Source organism: Saccostrea echinata, unplaced genomic scaffold, assembly GCF_033153115.1.
Source record: "Saccostrea echinata isolate AGI-Se365-2 ecotype Australia unplaced genomic scaffold, CSIRO_AGI_Sech_v1 ptg000012l, whole genome shotgun sequence".
In the NCBI taxonomy this organism is placed as follows: domain Eukaryota; kingdom Metazoa; phylum Mollusca; class Bivalvia; order Ostreida; family Ostreidae; genus Saccostrea; species Saccostrea echinata.
In genome coordinates this window covers 19,145,949-19,166,700 of record NW_026889761.1, presented here as the reverse complement: position 1 = coordinate 19,166,700, position 20,752 = coordinate 19,145,949, and the positions used below count along the sequence as shown (strand labels likewise).

Genomic DNA, 20,752 nt, shown 5'->3' with positions numbered 1-20,752 from the left:
TACTGTTATGTTTAGGTCTTCAATCTCATGATATCCACCCTTCATGTTATATCGCTTAGAAAACTCCTCAGCTGTGATGCCCACTTTTTCCAAGAAGGCTTCTTTAAACTGCTTATTCAGGATTTTTACCTACGTATCTACGTGCCCTGGTTCTAAAAACCTGAGAAAGAATATTTGGCAGAATTCAGAGGCTTCCACCAAAAAAAATGATTTTGGGACTTCTGATTTTGATTGTTGTTTGTTTATGACACCCCAGAACGGACGCTAAACAAAAAAGTTTGAATGGCCTTACATTGAGGGTAGAGCTATGAAACAGTTGAAATTTGACACTCTTTTAGAAATCTTTCATAGAGGTGGCTTTTAAAACCGGATCTCAATAATTTAGAATTTGATCAATTGATCAATACCATTCAGTTTTCAACAGGAAAAATGAAAATAAAATATTCATGTCTAAAATCCAAGTAAGTTGATGACTAAACATTGTTTATATATTCTGTCCCTTCTTGGACGTGAGTTTAAAACCATGTTTTGTTTCCTTTACATGATATATTATTCTATATGAACTTACATTTCAATCATTGTAAATATTATTATTATTATTGGAATATTAAAAAAAGGATATGTTACAAGATGCGGGCCCTGAGGCGAAAATAAATGGATATGTACCGAAAATACAGTAGAAGTACTCATAAACATCTTAGAGGCAACACAGTCTGTTGTATAATAATGATCAGTAAATCCTCTACCAATATACATGTAGAAATTCAAGCCCCCCCCCCCCCCCCGTGGTCCAGGGTCAAAGTCCAGAGATGAGGGTAAGATGGATAAACAGGGAAAATACATTACACTTGAATTTGTAAATGGTATCTCTTCCTGGCGTTTAGTAAGCAATGTCTATGTGCAGTATTTAAAAATTGCATTATGCATTAAATGTATTGCGCCATTTTAAATGTGACATATCACAAATTCGTATTTTACAGAACAGGTTTTGAAAAAAAAAACGCATTTAAACCCCGTCTAATTTACATCGAAAAGATCAAATAATGGAACGTTACTTATTCCTTGTCAAGTTGCTACTTTAATGTGCTATTTCTAAACTACTGAAACTACCACTGGATTTTTTTAATGAACTCGAAAAGTTTTGAACACAAAATACTTGCCTTCAGTTGAATTCTTTTTCCAGTAAACTTTTTTATCATTTCTCGGAGCATGCGCAAAACTGTTTAACAACTGCGTCTTATTCTACAGTCATTTCTCCTACCATGTTTCTACGGATAATTCTGATTGTTTTGACAGGTAAGAATAAATAATTTTACAAAAAACTAGACATTATACATATACATGTAATGTCTCATAGATTGTTATAAAATGTCGATCCTTGTTTAGAGTGGATGTTCTGAAAGAAGTAACTTAGCACTTTTATTTTATCTTTCTTTCATTTATCCCTGCAAATAATCATGCAAGTATAGTTTATTTTCCTAAATAAAACTCAAAAGTGAAGTATATATCATAGTGTTTCCTTTACATAATGGTAAACTGGACACTAATTGTAAACGTCGTCAAGGTGATGACAAATATTTCTTCTGTCTCGACAATGATTGATTCTGTAGCTTATTAATATTTTGCCTTTCTTTTATTCATAAAATCTAGTATAATGTATAATTTCAAATGGTTAATTTAACATGTTCATATGAAAGCTACACACGTTGTATATATATATATATATATATATATATATATATATATATATATATATATATATATATATATATATATATATATATATATATATATATATATATATATATATATATATATATATTAGGGATGTCAACGAATAAAAATTAAGATTAAATATAGATCAAGTTCTCGATCATAGCTTCACTGGGATTGATTAACCTTTAGTTCATTAGTACTATTTTCTTTTATAGCTTATTATTAAGTATTATATACATAGGAGTCGGAAGCAAATTGAATGGGGAGGGGGGGGGGTAATTGGAAGTGGAGAGGGGGGGCTAAGCCAACAAAAAAGGTAAGCCCCAATTTTCAATGCATATATTATGTCTATCTTTGCAAAAAAGGTGAGGGGGGTTGGCTAAGCCCCCCTGACCAACCAACCCCCAACCCCCCGGTTCCGACGCCTATGATATACGTTCGCAAATTGCTTGCAGAGTATCACATCAAATGATTGTTGATTAGCTTATAAGACTTCTAAAAAAATAACTACACAGAATGTACAGACGTGTGTGTTTGTGGGTTGCGAGTCACGTGGTTTAGTTAAGTTTACTCGCAATACTAAAATGATGAACATGAAGCTTAAAATTCGGTTATTTTTTCTACACCGTACGGATATGATTTTTTCTGATAATTATCATGGCGATGCCTGAAGTCTCTTAAGCAGAGAAGATGATTGAGAAATTTTAATAAGTAAAGGCCATTTTGGGGAAGACAAATTCAGCAAGCTTCATCTCAAGCAGGTAAATTGAACGGGTCAGATATTTTTTGACAAATACAAAGTAAGGAAAGCTTTTCTCTTAAGAACAGATGAAAATATTTAGTTGTCTGCTTGCATTTATGTGTAGACATTTTATCTGTATAGGAAATACATGTATCACGATATTGCGGTATAAAAAATTGCAATATGAGATTCATTTAGAGTATGTTCACTGAGATCATTATGCACACCCACACACACACGCGTGTGAGTGTGTGTGTGTTCCAATACATGATAAAATTCAATAATTGGAGACAATGTATTTAGCTATAAATGGCATACATTTTTGCTGATGTATTCCATTGCACATTGGAAAAATATATGCGGCTGAGCAGACTAGAATAATGCCACTTTCTGCAATCACTTTATATTTCAAATTATTTCTTCAATATGGACATTAAGAAAAATATCGTTTCGTGTAATGCACATGAATATTTTTCTGAGTATTCAAAAATAGATTTAAATACATGCATACAGAGGTTTATTGATGCGTTTCAGATTTCAAAGGTTTAATGGCCTACTTTTTACTTTTTGATCAGCCCTCCTACATTGACAAATCTTGCGAGGCTAGTCACTCGATAGATTTTGAATTGCGCAAGTTATTTAACTTGAAATATGCACCCTTGTAAATATCAATTTTCAAATTTCAGAAGCATTTTCGTGTATTTGACGAAGTTAAAAATATTGACGTCAATTTTCTTTTGTTGGTTGGTGCAAGGAATCGACCTGTAAAAATCTTGTATTACTCGCGAGCTACATGTTAAAAATTTCATATGATTTTAATATCTGTCGATAATGGAAACTAAGTGCGAATTGAAGGACTTATTCAATATCTTGAAAGTACAATAACATCTGGCATATTTAAATTACATTCTGGAAATGTTCCAGAATGTTAAAGAAAGAAATGTAAATGATTCAAAACAAAATTTGGTTCAGCAATTTATCAGTAAGCACCTACTTTTTGATATTCTAATTTAAAGTATTTTGATAAATTAGTGTCTTTGTTATGTCTTTAGAATGTAAATGTGCATTTCCTTGTCTCTTTGAATATAATGTTTGATGTGCTGCGAACTTGAATCTGCTTGATTGACACTTTCAAATGTCATCTAAAAATCTAATGGCACAAAAAATATTTAAGTAATACATTTTATTTAAAAATGGTTATTGTGACGAATATTTGATCTTAAGGTGCCTGATTTTACATTGATATTACAGAATTTTGAAGAGTTCCAAAAGAAGAGTATAAGACGGAATAAAGAGGAACGATCACAGCAGATTCAAGTTTTTTGCATTTTACATTTTATTGATTTCATCACCATTATGGAAGTTTTCATTCATTGAAAACTGACTGTTTTAAATAATGACATTGTTTAATATTGTTTAGATATTGTATGATTATGCCGATTAAATGACAGTTATTGTAATATTTTAAGTGTTTGTTGTAATAGTCCATAAAGCATTACTTTTACCCTTGCAAAACTTTGCTAAGATTGGCTTTTTTGATCACAACCTTAAACTTTAATAAATTGTTTCTACAGAATACTAAATAATGTATTTGTGTTCATACAATTGAATACAAACCGTAAATATGATTCTTTTCACACCAGTGTTTATCAGCTAAAAGTGAATTTCTGTGTTTTAGTACCAAATTGCCATTCTTTCCTGGAAATCAAACTTCAACCATCAAAGGGTAGGAATGCCACTCTAGTATGCAAATATCCAGTAGAAGCTACCACAGTGATTTGGACACGAGTTGGAGTAGGAACAATCACTAGCTGCTTCGTGCCAGGAACCTGCTTACCTTTGGTGAACAATAGATATCATTGTAGTGTCAGTAGATTGTATTCTAATATCACAATAACCCATTCACGACAAAGTGAAGACTCAGGAGAATGGAAGTGCACTGTAAATGACCTGTATCACTCCTCAGTGAATCTGCTTGTGTCTAGTAAGAGAATGACTTATGAATAGCATGTTCTTTTTTTATTAACCCGAGAGAAAATAAAGAAGTGTAACGTTATTAGAGTAAGAATACAGCGAATCTTCATGAACAGTTGAAAAGACAATGATAAAAATATTTTCTGAGAAAAACTTTTTCTCTCTATCTCTCTCTATCTCTCTCTCTCTCTCTCTCTCTCTCTCTCTTACACACACATATCCTTAAAACGTTTATTTTTCTAGTTAAAGGAATTTTTTCATTTGATATTTACAGCCCTCCCGAGTTCATTTTATTTCACAAATGCTCCTGCGACTGAGGTTTTCATCACACAAAGCGGATTGGACCTCCATGCACGAGCTGTGTGTGTCTTCCCTCAGCTAACAGAAGTCAGCCTCCATTACATGATTAAGGTAAGACCTAAGGCAAAAAAGTCATCAAATAAATTTTTTAACGTTTTGAGACTAATTTGAGAGATATTATATAAAATGATTATATTTCATGAGATATTACCTTGAAACTGACCTTAGGCTTTCAAATACTTATATTTCTATGTTCTACCAACACTCTTTTTTTTACTCCTCACTAAATAATTAGCAGCAGTGTAGGAGAAACTTCAGGAGTACTGAGCAACAACATATTCGAGAAGTGGTGTAAATAAGATCTGGATACTTAAAAATTCCAAGGAACTTTTCGCAAATTTGAAATCACTAAATTTTACTAAAAAATCAGTAACATTAAAACTTCTGACTTTTCAACTCTACATGTGTATACAAATATTCCCCAGGATAAATTAAAGTCCACACTTTTTTGACATCATTGACAACTGCTTTTTCAATAAAAAAGTAAATTTACTTACCTTGTCATTTGTCATTTGCAAAATTATTTTGTTAAAAACATTCTCATTGTACACACAAGTACTCTGAAGTTGATATTAAAAAGATGCTTGAGTTTCTGATTGACAATATCTATTTGGTTTTTGGAGACCAGGTCTTCCAACAATCTGTTGGAATTCCCATGGGTACGTATACAAATTGCGCCCGTTATCAGCGACCTATTTTTGAATTCATATGAAAGAGAATTTATTCAAAATCTTATGCATGAGAAAAGGAAAACTCTTGCTTGGCCTTCAACTCGACATTTAGATACATCGACGACGTATTATCAATTAACAATAGTGATTTCCATTCATCCGTCGACACGATATATCAAAGTGAGCTAGAAATAAAAGATACCACAGAGTTTGACACATCTGTTTCATCTTTGGATATTTTACTAGAAAAAGACGTTAATAGTAATCTAACAACAAAGCTTTAAGATAAACGTGATGACTTTAACATTTCAATCGTCAGCTTCCCTTACTTATGCAGCAATATATCCTCATCACATGCATATGGGGTTTATATCTCTCAGTTCGATACGCAAGAGCATGCTCTACGTAAGAACAATTTCTAAAACGAGGTTAGTTATTGACAAACAAGTTGATGAAACAAGAATATCAAAAGTCTCGTCTAAAGTCATCATTTTGGCAAGTTCTATGGTCGATACAATGATCCTGTCAGCAAATACAATCTATCACTAAGTCAAAAGCTGACTGACGTTTTTCATACTAATTGTAAGGCCATTATATACACACTGACTTTTTCCGTTATTCCCCGATCATGACAAGGAGCACATGACGGGTGTGACCGGTCGGCAGGGGATGTTCACTCCTCCATGGCACCTAATCCCACCTCTGATGTTTTTAGAGGTCCGTGTTTGCTCTGCTCCTGATTTGTAATTTTTTTAATGGATTTTTGAGCTTAAATACTGTTCGTTATCTCCATATATTTCATAAGCAATCATGGCGAGCCCAAATCTAAACAAAGAAGGTTGCCAAACAGCCATTGAATTCAGGCTAAAGTAGAGCTTTGCTACAAAAAGTTTGCCTCCAAAAATGTGTTGATATCTTTAGAATTGAAATCATCAAAAACCTGTTGGATATATATAGACTATATAATATATTAAAATCATTTTTTTTTTTCAGGGTGATAATACATTTAATCTTTTCACAAAAAGAAAACCCGACATTTATTTTGCCGGTGGTAGCACACAGAACTGCGATAAACATGAATACATCATGTTAACTCAGATAACGTTAAAGGAGGAAGACTTCCTAGACTTGACAATGCTATTCAGAATGCAGTACACTGCTTTGACGGGAGACGTTATACAGAGTCAAACCACGTCCTATGTTGTTTTCCCCGGTTTGTATAATACTACATTACAGTTGGAAACATAAGTAAAATTAATCATACAATTATAAATAGTCTTTAATAAAAAGTCCTTTTAGGTTTTAGATCGATTTAATGTATTTGAGTACCATGGATATTGTTTTATTGCTTTCCCTAACTAAATTAAAATAAACAAGAGGCCCTAGACAACATTGTTCATTCGAGTCAATATATGTCCCTGCTATAATTTTATCAGCAGATTCTTCCCATATACATTCCTATGTAAAATATTTATCAATTACTATGACCCAAACCTACCCCCGGGGGTCATGATTTGAACAAACTTGAATCTACACTATCTGCAGATGCATCCATGTATATATATATATATATATATATATATATATATATATATATATATATATATATATATATATATATATATATATATATATATATATATATATATATAGAAAAAGAACTAAAAACCAACAACACTGTATATCCTAAGTGTCGGATCTACTAATTAGATACAAGGTCACGGATGGAAATTTAAATAAAGCACTAAAAATGACCAACAACACGAACAATAAAAATTGTCAAATTTTCTGGACGACCTGTCCCTTCCTCAGGACAAAGAAAAACATTAAGAAGTCATAGAAATAAAGGAAACAGAGAAACAAAAACAACTAGCACTACTACTAAACCTTCAAACACTAAATATTTACAGTGTTACATTTTTAATTTGAAGTTTATAAACAGTTGTGAAGAAAGAACTCCGGAGCGCTATGAATTGTTCATGGAGGCTGCCGATTTTGACCATGGCGTATCTCGTTAAAGTTACGTAATGAGTCAAAATCATGAGTTTCATTTAAGATAATTGTATTATAAAACAAAAGATTTATGTGAAATATGAATAAAGCGAAGTTTTGACAACTCAACTGCAGTGTAAAGGAAGAAAAGAAATGCAAAATGTAAGTGCCGGAAAAGCAAAGGTTGTATCTATCGCTTAGTTGTTATCGTCAGTATCGTAAAACAATGTCAAGGTCAAGCGACTTTATTCTTAGCGTGAAACTTGTAAACAACATTCAATTGGAGCAAGCAAAGTGAGGAATAAGTTCGATCATTTTTATTGAAGATTGTATCAAAATCCTCGGTCATCCGACATTTATACCTATGGAATTGACACCATGGTAAATTCTTCAACTTTTCTGCGCATGCGTACAATAAAAAGGAAGAAGTGAAGCAATATTCTTTGTATTGGGGCAAACAAAAATTATGTTTACCTTTATTTTTCTCCATAAAAGTAGATTTTTTAGGTTCTGAAACCTGTAATTTTCTGAAACCTAGAATCTTCAAGAATTGAACAAAATTTGCACGTGTCATGCAAAAAATTCTACTTTTGTCAATGTCCCCCTTTTTCCGTCACGGCGTCTCTTTAAGCATGGCACACAAAAAATTAACCATGGAGAACCCTGATAATTTTACATAATTGAATCTATACAATGTAAAGAAGCTTTCAAATAAGTTTCCTTTTTTTGGCCCATTCTTCATGAAAAGATTTTTAAAAAGATGTCATTAAATTTTCACTTATTCTTAATTACATGCATGTATCTCTTATTGAAAGAGGGCGTGGCCCTTTATTTGAATCCCCCTTTACCCAAGGCTTTGAGGTAAGTTTGTTTGGTGCAGTGCCAGTGGTTCTTGAAAAGTCAAAAATGTGAATAGTCTACAGATGACAGACGACAGACGGACACCCTTTGATCAAAAACACTTACTTGAGCCTTTGGCTTGTGTTAGCTGAAAAGGAACTAAGTATAAAGTTTCATTGATATTGATGTCGTCCGTAATTTTGCAAATGATACCTGTCAGATAAGTACAATTTTCTTTCTTTGGGTGATTCTGAAGATTGCGAAACTTAAAGCTATTCATGGTAATGGGAAAAGGAGAAATGAGGTAAATTATAATGTAGGTCAACATTGTTTGTCAACACACATACATACATCAAAATAGTTGAATTTTTTTCTAAAGAAAGTATTTTTCGTGACCGAACAAGATTATTTACTTTCAGTACATCTTCAACAATATGCAAAAGTAAAGAATTCATCATATAATTATGCTTTTAAAGTTTGTGTTACAGATACGTTACGGTAATGTTTAAGCCATCGGTTATAGTGAAGGTGTTCCGTCTGTACCTCCATACATCAGTTACACTAGGGAGTAGCCATCCCTCAACCCCATTTCTTCCTATACCACTGAAGAAAATTTATTGAGACTTTCAAAGAATATTCATTATGCAGTGCTATTGTGCACCTCCTATTTTAACTTTTGATCGGACATGTATTAAGAGATTTCCCTAACAAAACATGGACACTGACATTCTTTCTATATCATTGGGGGTACCAATCTCTTCTCCGCAACTCCTCCTATACCACCGAATGAAATTTAATGAGGCATTCATAATCTTTATTACATAGTGATATTGTGCACCTGCTATTTTAACTTTTGATCAAACAAATATTTAGGGATTCTCCTAGCAAAGCATGAAAACTGCCATTCTCTATTTCATGGGATACCCATCTCTTATCCACAACTCTTCCTATACTCCTCCAGATAATTTCTCTTTTCCGTAGAAAAAAAAATGGACTTTGTCATCATACTCATAAGGGGGCGGGAGTATCATTTGGAAGCTCGTTGTTCACAGTACCTCTAGTTTTAATCTTTTTCTAAACCACAGTAATCGGTATAATAATCACAATTAGTGTGCATGGTTAATATCATAAAACTAGAATTCTGTATTCGTATAAATCTAAGTAAATTTGTGTTTTTAGGTCATCCATGTCAATCAAAGCCTTGTCAGAACGGTGGGGAATGTAAAGTACTGTCATTCAGTCATTATCACTGTTCCTGTCCAACAAGATATACTGGACAAGACTGTGATGTTAAAGGTAAGATGTGAAGAAGAAATTGTTGTCATCTTCCTGAATTGCTGTTACAAACAGTATATTTACGAATGCATTCCTGATTTTTGTTTTAAAAAATGGAACAAACAATTGAAATTATTTTTATATTTCAAAATTACAAATATATTTAAATGAACAGGTGTAAAGAAGTAAGTACTTTGTTCATCAAAGACCAATTCTTATATGTAATCAGAGATCATGCCTTAGATAACTATATGTATATGTTAGAGGACTAACGCATTATAATAATATAAACAAATTTAAGGTCATACTTAAGCAAGGAAAAAAATTACATGATGTGAACTAAAGAATTAATTTTATAAAGAAAAAAATTCATTGCAGTAAACCCTTGTGTCTCAAACCCCTGTGAAAATTATGGCGTTTGTCATGGCAACGAAGATCATTTCACCTTCACCTGTAAATGTCAGAATGGATATACCGGATTTACTTGTCAAGGTTTTTGTTTGATAAAACATTTTTCTTCTTTAATTTTTTTTATATTTGAAATAAATACTGATGAAAAACATACCACTAAATGATTATATTTAACTTAACATAATCTTAATAAAAGAGTTAAAAATCATATTCACGTAGTGCAGTTAAAACGTATATGTTACTTTATATGATTATCATGTTATTAACTTCTCTTTTAGAAAGTACTTCATCTGCACCGTTTCATAAAGGTATAATTTAGTCTTGTTTCTCACATCAAAAATATGACCATTTTAAGAACGTAAATTGATACTGTTGATTCATTATTGTTCGTGAACATCCCCAAGAACAATAATTTTGAAAAACAGTATGGGCTCGCTGAATTGTCTGTACCTATAAGTTGTCCATAAAATTAAGCCTCCGCCAACAAGTAAAATTTTGATTACCCACGAACATTGACCCCCACGGATAAAAAGAATTCCGCAGTATTCCAGATTTATCTAAATTCTACTTATATAACATGCAACAGTCATTATCTCTTATATCATTGTTTTCTAAAAACATATCCCTTTGAAAAGATGCGTTAATTTTTTAATTGCATTTGATTGTACTGTCCCTGAAATTTGTTTGGAATGACATTATTTAAAATTATGCTTTATATAACGGCAAACTTGTTCAATATTGTAGCATTAATATGAAAACATCTTATTTTTCCAGAGAAAGGCCTTTTCATAACTATTACAACGATACAGGTTGTCCTATTATCAGCTCTAGTTTGAGTCACACCAGGAATAAGACATCAAATCCGGTCATCATACCATATGCTTTAAGAATATCCAATACATAATACAGTTTAAAAATGAATATTTCTTTTCTGGGATATATTTATTTAAGTGACACATATGTATCTGCTGTATGTGACTGCTTAACTCATTTATCATTTAGAACTATATTTTTCCATGTATCACTTTTAAATTCCACGAAAATTGTACAACGTTGTGTAAATCTATTTCAAAATGCAAGGAAGGTAATGTTACAGTGCTTCCAAGATCCCGAAACTTCTAGTTTTTTGATTGGCAATATGATACACTGTATATACAATTGAAAAAGACAGAAAAAAACGCGTCGAAAAGAACAAATGAAGCTTATATGAATTACTTTTTTTGCACTTTTCATTTATTGTAATTCATTGTAATTCACACCGCGAGAAAAAATTGTGCCATTTTAGAATTTTTTTTCAATACTGAAATCCCTCTCTTTTTCTTATGTTTTAGGAATTTTATGAATAAGAATTCAAAGCAAAATTAAGAATGTACTTGTGTCAGTGAAAACTTTTATAACGCTAACTTTAACCTAAGCTTATTTGCTGGAGTAACCCAAGTTATGTAACATGTATTCCAGTCTACAATTTATGATAAAAGCCCTAACTGATTCCATTGATCTGTAATGAAAAGTTGAAGATAATGAACAGTGGTCGATCTCAAAAAAAACTTACAAACAATATATCTGTGAACAGGGCATAAAACACGGACCCCTGGAAATTCCAGAGGTGGGATCAGGTGCCTAGGAGGGGTAAGCATCTCCTAATGAAAGTTACCTCATTTTTATATTTCATATATATTAAATCATTCATTTGTAAAAGTAATCATTTATTAGGATTCATGAAAAGTAATTTTATATATAAAATATAAGCTTAGCTTTTAAATATTCAGCAAATGACCAACTTGTAATAATATCCTCCCTAAAATCAGTATAATTACCATTCAAATTTTACAAATTGATATGAAACTACTTGTTTCATATATTTCTTTTTAACTATCAGTTATATTGTACTGGTGTTGAGTTATGATATGGTTTCAAAGTTTTCGGGGGAAAAATATGAAACAAAAATCTTTACAAAGAAAATAGAATACTATTTCTCGAATTAATTTGAAGGTGTACTTGAAATATGCATATTCATTTATCCTTCAAAAATGAGGCTAAGGAATGCTATAAATTGACCATTTCTTCATTAAAATTGTGTTTACTGAATAAAAAGCTTTTCATTTGCTATGAACAGAAAAAGGGATATTCTTAAGGAGGGCGACTTTGGCATTCCTGTGTAAAAAGTACAATAAAAAAACTCTTTATTTTTATGCCATGTGTAACCTACACTAACTTCAGTGTGGATTTAAATTTCCAGGACACTCTTCCACTGTGTATTTGATAAAACCCATTTCAAAATACTGATACATTTACTTTAGGATTAACGAAGAAATTTGTATCTTTGCATTTCAAAGAAAATTTTAAATACATGTAATCTAATAGACGTCTTGCTCAAATTGTAAACATATTATGATTAAAAACAAAAAATTCTACCATCTGGTTCACATAAAGGAACTTTTAAAAATGCTAAATTTTGTCAATTTTCCTATTTTAATTAAATATTACGGAGATGAAAAATAAGGATTCATAGGGAAAAAAACAAAACAAATATTACAATGAGATCTGTTTATTTCTATTTTTAAAAAATTCAAAAGCATATACTTCATACTTTTTTTTACATTAATTCTGTGCCTTCCTCCTTAGGAGCTTCAGTTTATCAAAGCTTAAAGATACAGAATGACATCAACCTCATTAAGAAAAATAGTTGCAAAGCTTTTTCTTTACGAAAAATTATTTCTTTCAATCTGTTTTTTTAACTTATTATTCCCTTAAATTCGATAAAAAAAATTAATAAACAATTTGTTTCAAGAGTGTAAAACCACTTCATTTTACTTTACTACAGAAAATGTTGCACAATAAAAAAAACTGAAATATTACGTATTAATAAAAACATATAAATGGAATTATTTCCGCTATATGTATGCTCGTATAGACCTGATGAATTTTATAACAATCCTAATTAAAAACAAACAATGATATTGGTTATTTACATGTAAGGAACAAAAAAAGTCCCTGCATAAAGGTACCTTTTGCAAATTTTATATCAATTTGTTTCTTTGTATTTCTGTTTATTTATTTCATTTGTTATACAGTAAGTGTTTCGAGAGAAATAAATATTTTGAATAACTAAAATATGTTTTGTTCTATGTTTTAAAAATTTTTCGATTTTCTCGGGATAGATCTCAAAACTATCTTATTTCATATAAACTTCCGTTAATGATGACGTTTATTCGTGGTTTTAGTTGACAGGAATTAAAAAATCTTAAATCAAAAATTGTTCTAAACAAACGAAATACATGTATCGTGTTATAAATGAATATCAATATCAATATTTAATATTTTACAATTTGATATATATTTGAGGTAATGCAGAGGAAATTCGGACATCATTTCATATTCTATTTTTTTTTAAATAATGTTTTAACTCAGGATGTTATCCTTAAAATTATTTCTATGTTTTTTTTCCTTTTTTAATCGTTTTAAGCATATTGTCGGCACTGCCAGGTGTGTTATAGGACCGACGACATCTAAATATAAGAATTCAATGCTTACATTTACATTCTCTTATTTTCTCTCTACATAATTGTTTATTTTGTTAATATTTATTATGAATTTAGTGCCTTTCAGAACTGGTGTGCTTAACAGACGTAAGAGCAGTTTGTGACTTTGGAAAGTTAACTTACGCAAATGAACATTGCGATAAAAAAAATGACAACTTAATTTTAAATGCACAGTTGTTTTATTTTACGTTAATTTAACAGGGTACACTTTAGTTGTGTTTTTTTTATTAAACTAATATACATTTTGGTGTTCCTAGATATTGAAAATGCATATAGTTCCTACTGTGTATTCTACCGCGCGGTGACAAGGTTTCGCGTGTGATATAGAGAATTGAACGTCGTAAATTTCTGATGGATTTCATGAAGAAAATTACACTGAATGTAAATATTTGTATTTATAATGTTTGTTAAAGACTCATGTATTATCATAAATAATTAGAAGGCATGCAATAGAGAAAATCTGGAATCTGAACAAAAGTCATTCAAGACGGTACATTTCAGAAATATGATCACTGACGTTATATAATCTTAATACCAGCAGAAAAGGGGCAATAGAAGTAAACTGAAGTTATTAAAAGTTTAGAGTTAGGCGCTCTCATCTTTCAATTTTTTGTAATATTGAATTAAAAAATGGTATAATTCAGAAAATTAACAGGGCAAGTCGGACTGGAATATTTTTTCATATTTTTTTCAGGTGTATTGCCAAATCTTTCATCGTTTATACTACCCTTTACTTCCTTATAATTCTTATCCAAAGCGTTCCATTTATTATTATATTTTGCTGAGAATGAATGTCTTGATCAAAGTGCAAACTTTTAAGCATGTAAGTGGGGATTTTTTTTTTTTTTTTTTTTTTTTTTTTTTTTTTTTTTTTTTTTTTTTTTTTTGCGAAATACTGAGAGGCTTCTAGTATGAAAATTAGTTCATTAACCTATATATTTAAAAGTGGAAAATACCACCACAAATCATAGGTCTACATTGTACAACAGTTTTTTTTTCCATTCCCATCAGTGGAATTCTTTTGCCATCTGGGTAAATATCATTCTTAATCGTTTGCGTTAACTTGCACCATTGAAATATATTTTCTCAGATACGAGTATTATGAATGAAAAAGGTTATGAATGTTTTACATGGAATTCAAACTTAATAATTTCTTTTTAAAAATTGAATTTTGCGATAAAATACTTCTTCTGTTCAGTTTGATAGACCTAATCAATCATTTTCGATTGGATCGTAAACTTAACATTGTTTCCTCCAGCACCCCTAAGTTAACTGAACTTGTTATAATGCAATTTTGGTTTATTATATAATTCAATTTTGTTCAAATAAAGGACCATTTCCATTCAAGGATAGATAGATTAGGCACCGAAAAATAAGACCGAGTGTCTAACTGGAAGAAATCTCTTGGAATGTCAATTAATTTCTTTTTTCAATTAAACATAAAGGATATGCCTGCTGCCCAATCCCATTCCTATCTATAAAAAATATATATTGTTTAAAATGGAACCCACATCTCAAAAACAAGGATAAGACCAAAGATAGTTTCAAATTAAATGAAATAGCATACAAAATATTTCTAATTAAAAATAAAAAAAATTTCTCCTACAAAAGTACAAACGTTTTAGGAAGTCTGTGAGTATCGACAAAAAGTATAATTTTGATGTCATAAAATCGTAGTGTATGTATTTAGATTGAAAAAAGAGATAAAATATGACAGGGTAGTGAATCAGAAGAAAAAATTGGGAATGTTTCTCCAAACAGGTTGGTTCATTATAACTAATTTACTGTTGTCCAACAATTGTATATCCATCTCTAAGCAAGTCGGCATATTATAAGTAGCTTTCATTCAGTTGAATGCATGCTTAAAGCATTGAAGTCTGCATGTAAATTATCTTTCACACTTTACTAACCTTTATTAGGATTAGTATAATATATATAAATTATAATTTCATTACATTATTTTAATGTCAAATAAATACAAAAAGATAAAATTTAAAAAAAACTGTTCCTAGGGTTTTTACTCATAAATATGTAGAGAACATTTTTCATTTGAAGTCATTATGGGACTCATAATATTTCTAATAAGGACCATTGCAATCGCCTGCGACCCAAATACATTAAAATTGTTTAGTAATATATCTATTACATTAATTTTCTCTTATTTTAATGATACTTTAGGTATTCAAAGGAAAAGCCAGGCTTTGCTGACAATTTCAAAATATGCATCAGAGGGAGCAGAAGGGATATTAAAATGCGACTTTCACTTCGGAAACTCGAAGGTACACGTGGTATGGTACAGTGATCGGAACTCCAATATCAGTGTTTGTAATTATCCGGGTTACTGTCAGTTCCCTAATCACCAGAGATACGAGGCTTTTATCAACAATCGGTACTCCTCGTTTGTTATCTCTTCAGCCAGTTATTATGAGGATGACGGAAGATGGTATTGTAGTGTTAATGGACTGGAATCATCAGTGAATTTCATGATTACAAGTACGTAGCAAAAAAGAAAACTCATTTGTTTTTTTAAAAGGTTTGATTTTTATTTTTATTTTTTTTTTTACTTTCAAACTCATTTTAGGTATTCCAAAAGATTTTAGATTTACAAATCCCCCTACATCTGGAGTGTTTATTCCTGATGATGGTGTGGTTCTGAATGCAACTGCAGTGTGTTTGTATCCAAAGCCAAACAACGTCACCATGTTATATCGAATAAAGGTATAATTTAATGTTACTCCGGTCTTCATGTTGTTTTATTGTTAAAGTTTTTTTTTTTTTTTTGCAAGGAATGTTACAATGCTGAATTTTTTGTTTAAATACACTATATATCAAATTTTAAAAGTTACCTGAGATCCGTAGATACAAAAATGAAGATATACATATACTTTTCTTATAAAACTTGAAATAGTTTTTCCATATTTCAGGGGGATCAGCACTACAATATTTTTAAAATAAGAGAACCTGTAATTGAATTTAAAGGAGGTCATTCCGTACATTGCCTATCACATCAGAGTGTGATGTTGGTATCAAACAGTCTTTTTAACGCTGATTTCAATTTTGTGATGGATACTGGTGTATTGTTTCAATTTTCCTATAAATTACAGTCTGGCAAGGAAAAAACAACTGATGATGTGGTGGATCTACAATTTTCCAGCAGTAGGTCGTTTATAATTAATTCAAATGAAATATGGAGATAACGATCAGTGTTCAAGTTCAAAGTCCATTAAAACAATACAAATCGGGAGCAGAGCAAACACGGACCTCCAAATACAAAAGTGGGATCAGGTGCCATGGAGGAGTGAGCATCCCCTGCCGACCGGTCACACCCACCGTGTGCTCCCTTTCATGATCGGTAAATAACGGAAAAATCCGTCTACAATTCAGTTAGTAAATAATGACCTACCAATTAGAATGAAAAACGTCGGTCAGCATATGACTTAATGATAGATTGTATTTGCTGACAAGGTCAATAAAATGAAATGCATTGGGTCAGCCCAGACACTTATAATTTATTTATTTTTCAGCTAGTATGAAAGGAACCTCAACCTCCACAATTAATGCTCAAACAGGTACGAAATTGTAACTTCATAGATCTCAAAATCAAAATTTTATTTTCTTCAATCCAATTTTGACAACATGAAGGTAAAAAACAATTGACCTATTTGTTATGTTTCAGTATGGTTACTTATAAGTTTATTCCTATTTCAGAAATCAGCACACATTCGGTATCTTCCGGAAATCCGCAAGATAATTCCTCCATCCTCTTAGGTAAATACAACTTTTGTTTTATAATCTCCCTTATAAAATTAAGATTCTGAACCATCTTATAATAATATTTTGTAACGTCTGCGTTTTCTCATAAATGTGAAGTCACATATGTTGTTGTTGTTTTTGTTGTTTAAACAGTAACAAACTGAAATGTAGCTTAAGTACATATATTTATACTATGGTATATATTTCAGAGGATTGGCTAATACCAACAGTATTGTCACTAATATTATTAATAGCAGTAGCTATTGTGTACATAGTACTCCAAATTAGAAAAAGATTATCTTCATGTCGCCCAAATCCTTATGAAAATTTCCAGAACACAGAATCCGAAATGCCAGAACAATTAAGCAATAGCAGAACACAAGAAATAATCACAGCATCTACAAGCAAGAATGCCTCTAAAACCGAAGAAAGCGCAATGAAAGCACAAACACCTGAAGAGATGAAATTGCAAGAAAAAAATACATATGAAGAAAAAGTAATTCAACAAGAAAGCTTTGATACACCTATAGAAAATTATGATGAAGAAAGTTTTCGCCAAGGCAAACACCATCATGAACACTATGATCCTTCAAGCGATTTGCAATCATCTACAAATGAAAATTCCAATGAAGAAAGTGATCAGCAAGTGAGTGATAACAAATCTCAGTCCAACGAAAACAATGAGAATAGAACTGAACAAAAGTATGATTTTCGTGCAAAATTATTCCGGGATCTTTATGGAATAAAGCTTTTTAAATCAGATAAATGTGTCGCCTACACAGGCAGGAGACATTCTTTTTAGGATATATAAAGTGGGATAGTTACAATCTATTGGTGACAACAATCATGTATTGACTTAACAATTTGTTTTATGTTTAATAAATCATTTGTCCTTAGAACACAAACATATGCCAACTTATTTAAAATGTTCATGGTGAATGGCGAAAACAACTGTCGTTAAATCTTAGATACTGTACTCTGTACTTTATAATGATGTCTTCTCCCTTTTACTTCTTTCAGATACCAAGTCATATTCTTCACTCATATATACAATGTATATAAACCTTAAGCGTGTCTTAACAATTTTAGGAGTAGCTTCAGCCATAGCTGAATGAAAAAAGGTGAAGATAACGAACCATCCTACAAACAATACAAATTTGTGAACAGGGCATAAAACAAGGACCCCTGGAAATTAAAGAGGTGGGCTCAGGTACCTGGTTGGAGTAAGATCCCCTGTTGACCAGTCACAAGCACTGTGAGTCCTGTGTATTAATCAGGTAGACGGAATATTCCGTAGCCAAATCTAGCATATAGGCAAATGTCTAACAATCGATATGAACTTATAAACAGTTGAAGGCCTACAATTTACTGATTGTTTTCTTTTCATATTGTTTTTAATTAGTTTACATAATAGCACTTACAACGTTCTTCTTTCTTCTGCTTAATTTAACATTGTTTATTAATGCAATAAAAAAATGTGTATATTTTTATGTAGTATGGGTAACAAAAGTTTCAAAGTTTCATTAAATTGAAATCTATGTATTAAACTCTTCATTCGGGAAGAGGTTTTGCGAAAGAGAGTTTTTGGCGAAACGGAGCATCTTGTCAACTATGACTCCTTGACAGAACAATAGATTGTTGCTTTAAAAAAGAAAGGAAAAAATGATAGAAAAGCGACAGTGTAAACGAGATTTGAACCGGTGTTTGCATTGACTGACAATTTTTCTCTACATTTTAGCAACATAATTTTTGATACCTGTTGTATATACATATTGTACTTCGGGTGCTCTGTTTCCATTCCATAAAGGATAAGAGAGGCGAATATGCACACTTATTGATAAAGGTAAAAGCGTTTATCTAAAAATAGATATTGTTTTACATGCCTTATGTAAAGGCCTAATATGAAATACAAGAGGTAAATATAGTATTAAAAAATTGAAATGGATTGATTAAAGCACACTTTTTTAAAAGCCTTGAAAATGTGAAAATTTAGAATGCACTACTTTTCTTTCATATTATATTCATTAATTGACAAATCTATAACTGATACCTGTTGTCAATACAAACTGTACACCAGGTTCGTTTCCATGATGCTCTCAGTGACAAATATGCACATTATACTGATTTTATTAGCACTTACTAATAGACTTTCGATGCAGAAATATATTCACTACTTATGGTGTTATCAATTGCTATACCCTAATTTCTATTCTCATTCACAATAAAGCTTTTTTTTTTTTTAAATATATTCATGTAGCATATTTTTTTTTAAATATCGGGTTCGATGCTATAGAACAGAACAAAGCAGAATATTTATTTCTAAGGACAAGTGCACTTAAGCAGTGCTTAATGGGCCCTTTTCAGTGCCGTATTACTTTAGAATATATTGCCAAATCGTTCTCTTTTGGTAATAGTTGAACACAAGTGGATATTTCTAATTAAAATCACGTTAAAACATCACCTAATTTAGCATGGATTTGAAACAAATGCCTAAAGATACCCCAAATCTGGAAAAGTCGTACCGAACCTATTTTGAGTTTCGTTTATTAGTCCCCTACCGGTGAAACCGGAGGGGACTATAGGTTTCCTCAGAGTCTGTCCGTCTGTCTGTCTGTCTGTCTGTCCCTCTGTCAGTCTGTCCTACTTGGTTTTCCGCACTTTTTTTCCTAAACGCTTACAGATATTAAGCTGATTTTTGGTATGTGAGTGTATCTTGATGAGTTACAGATCACGTTCTACTTCATTGAATTTTGACGGAATTACGGCCTTTTCAATTTTTAGGGGTTTTCCGCAATTTTCTTCTTAACGCTTTCAGATATTGAGCTGATTTTTTGGTATGTGACTTAACTTTGATTAGTTATAGACCAAGTTTGCATTTCGCCCCGCTTCATTGATTTTTGACGGAATTATGGCATTTTCAATTCTTAACGGGAACCAGATTACACTTGCCGGTAGGGGACTAGTATTGTTAATGCAATACTCTCAGAATGCTTGTTTAAATCAAGGGCAGGATACATTTAAATCGGACACTTATAAAAACAATCTGATACCTGTATGATGACATTTTAACGACACTAAACCCTCCTAAGCCTCCCGTGTTCCTAAAACCAAATACATGCAAACTTCGATATAATGATACAGAACGTGGCTATCTTTTACTACCGGTATTTTAAATAATTTATTCCACGGGTGGGTTCAACATAGGTCATACAGGTAAATAGCTCTCGCTTGCTATATAGGAAAACATTGAACTTTTCATACATTTTTAATATTTTAAGTACAAGCCTAATCTTGTACAAATTTCCTACTTTCACACAAGTTTTATAAATGTATAATGCGTTTTTTGTCATTCGCACAAGTTCGTACAACGTTAGGCTGACAGTAAACAAAAGCTTTGAAATGAATGACCGTCCTCGATTTACTATAGAAAATCACGAATGTCGGCTGACCCCTACCACATTGTATGACTTTGGTCT

The 20,752-nt window shown here is 31.5% G+C and overlaps 1 protein-coding gene across 1 annotated transcript; it reads left to right on the top strand.

The window, feature by feature from the left end:
• The first annotated feature begins 1,217 nt into the window (after nt 1–1,217).
• Nucleotides 1,218–10,870, top strand: LOC133186075 (uncharacterized). The gene is made up of 8 exons (XM_061321356.1): nt 1,218–1,296; nt 4,137–4,442; nt 4,707–4,843; nt 6,457–6,676; nt 9,475–9,591; nt 9,949–10,062; nt 10,260–10,289; nt 10,756–10,870. The coding sequence occupies exons 1-8, from the start codon at nt 1,263–1,265 to the stop codon at nt 10,815–10,817; spliced, it is 1,020 nt and encodes a 339-aa protein (XP_061177340.1). The 5' UTR covers nt 1,218–1,262; the 3' UTR covers nt 10,818–10,870.
• The last annotated feature ends 9,882 nt before the right edge of the window (nt 10,871–20,752 follow it).

Coding starts and splice junctions, on each gene's coding strand:
- LOC133186075 (XM_061321356.1), top strand. CDS start 1,263: ATGTTTCTACGGATAATTCTGATTGTTTTGACAG. Junction 1,297..4,136: donor AATTCTGATTGTTTTGACAG/GTAAGAATAAAT, acceptor TCTGTGTTTTAG/TACCAAATTGCCATTCTTTC. Junction 4,844..6,456: donor GCCTCCATTACATGATTAAG/GTAAGACCTAAG, acceptor TTTTTTTTTCAG/GGTGATAATACATTTAATCT.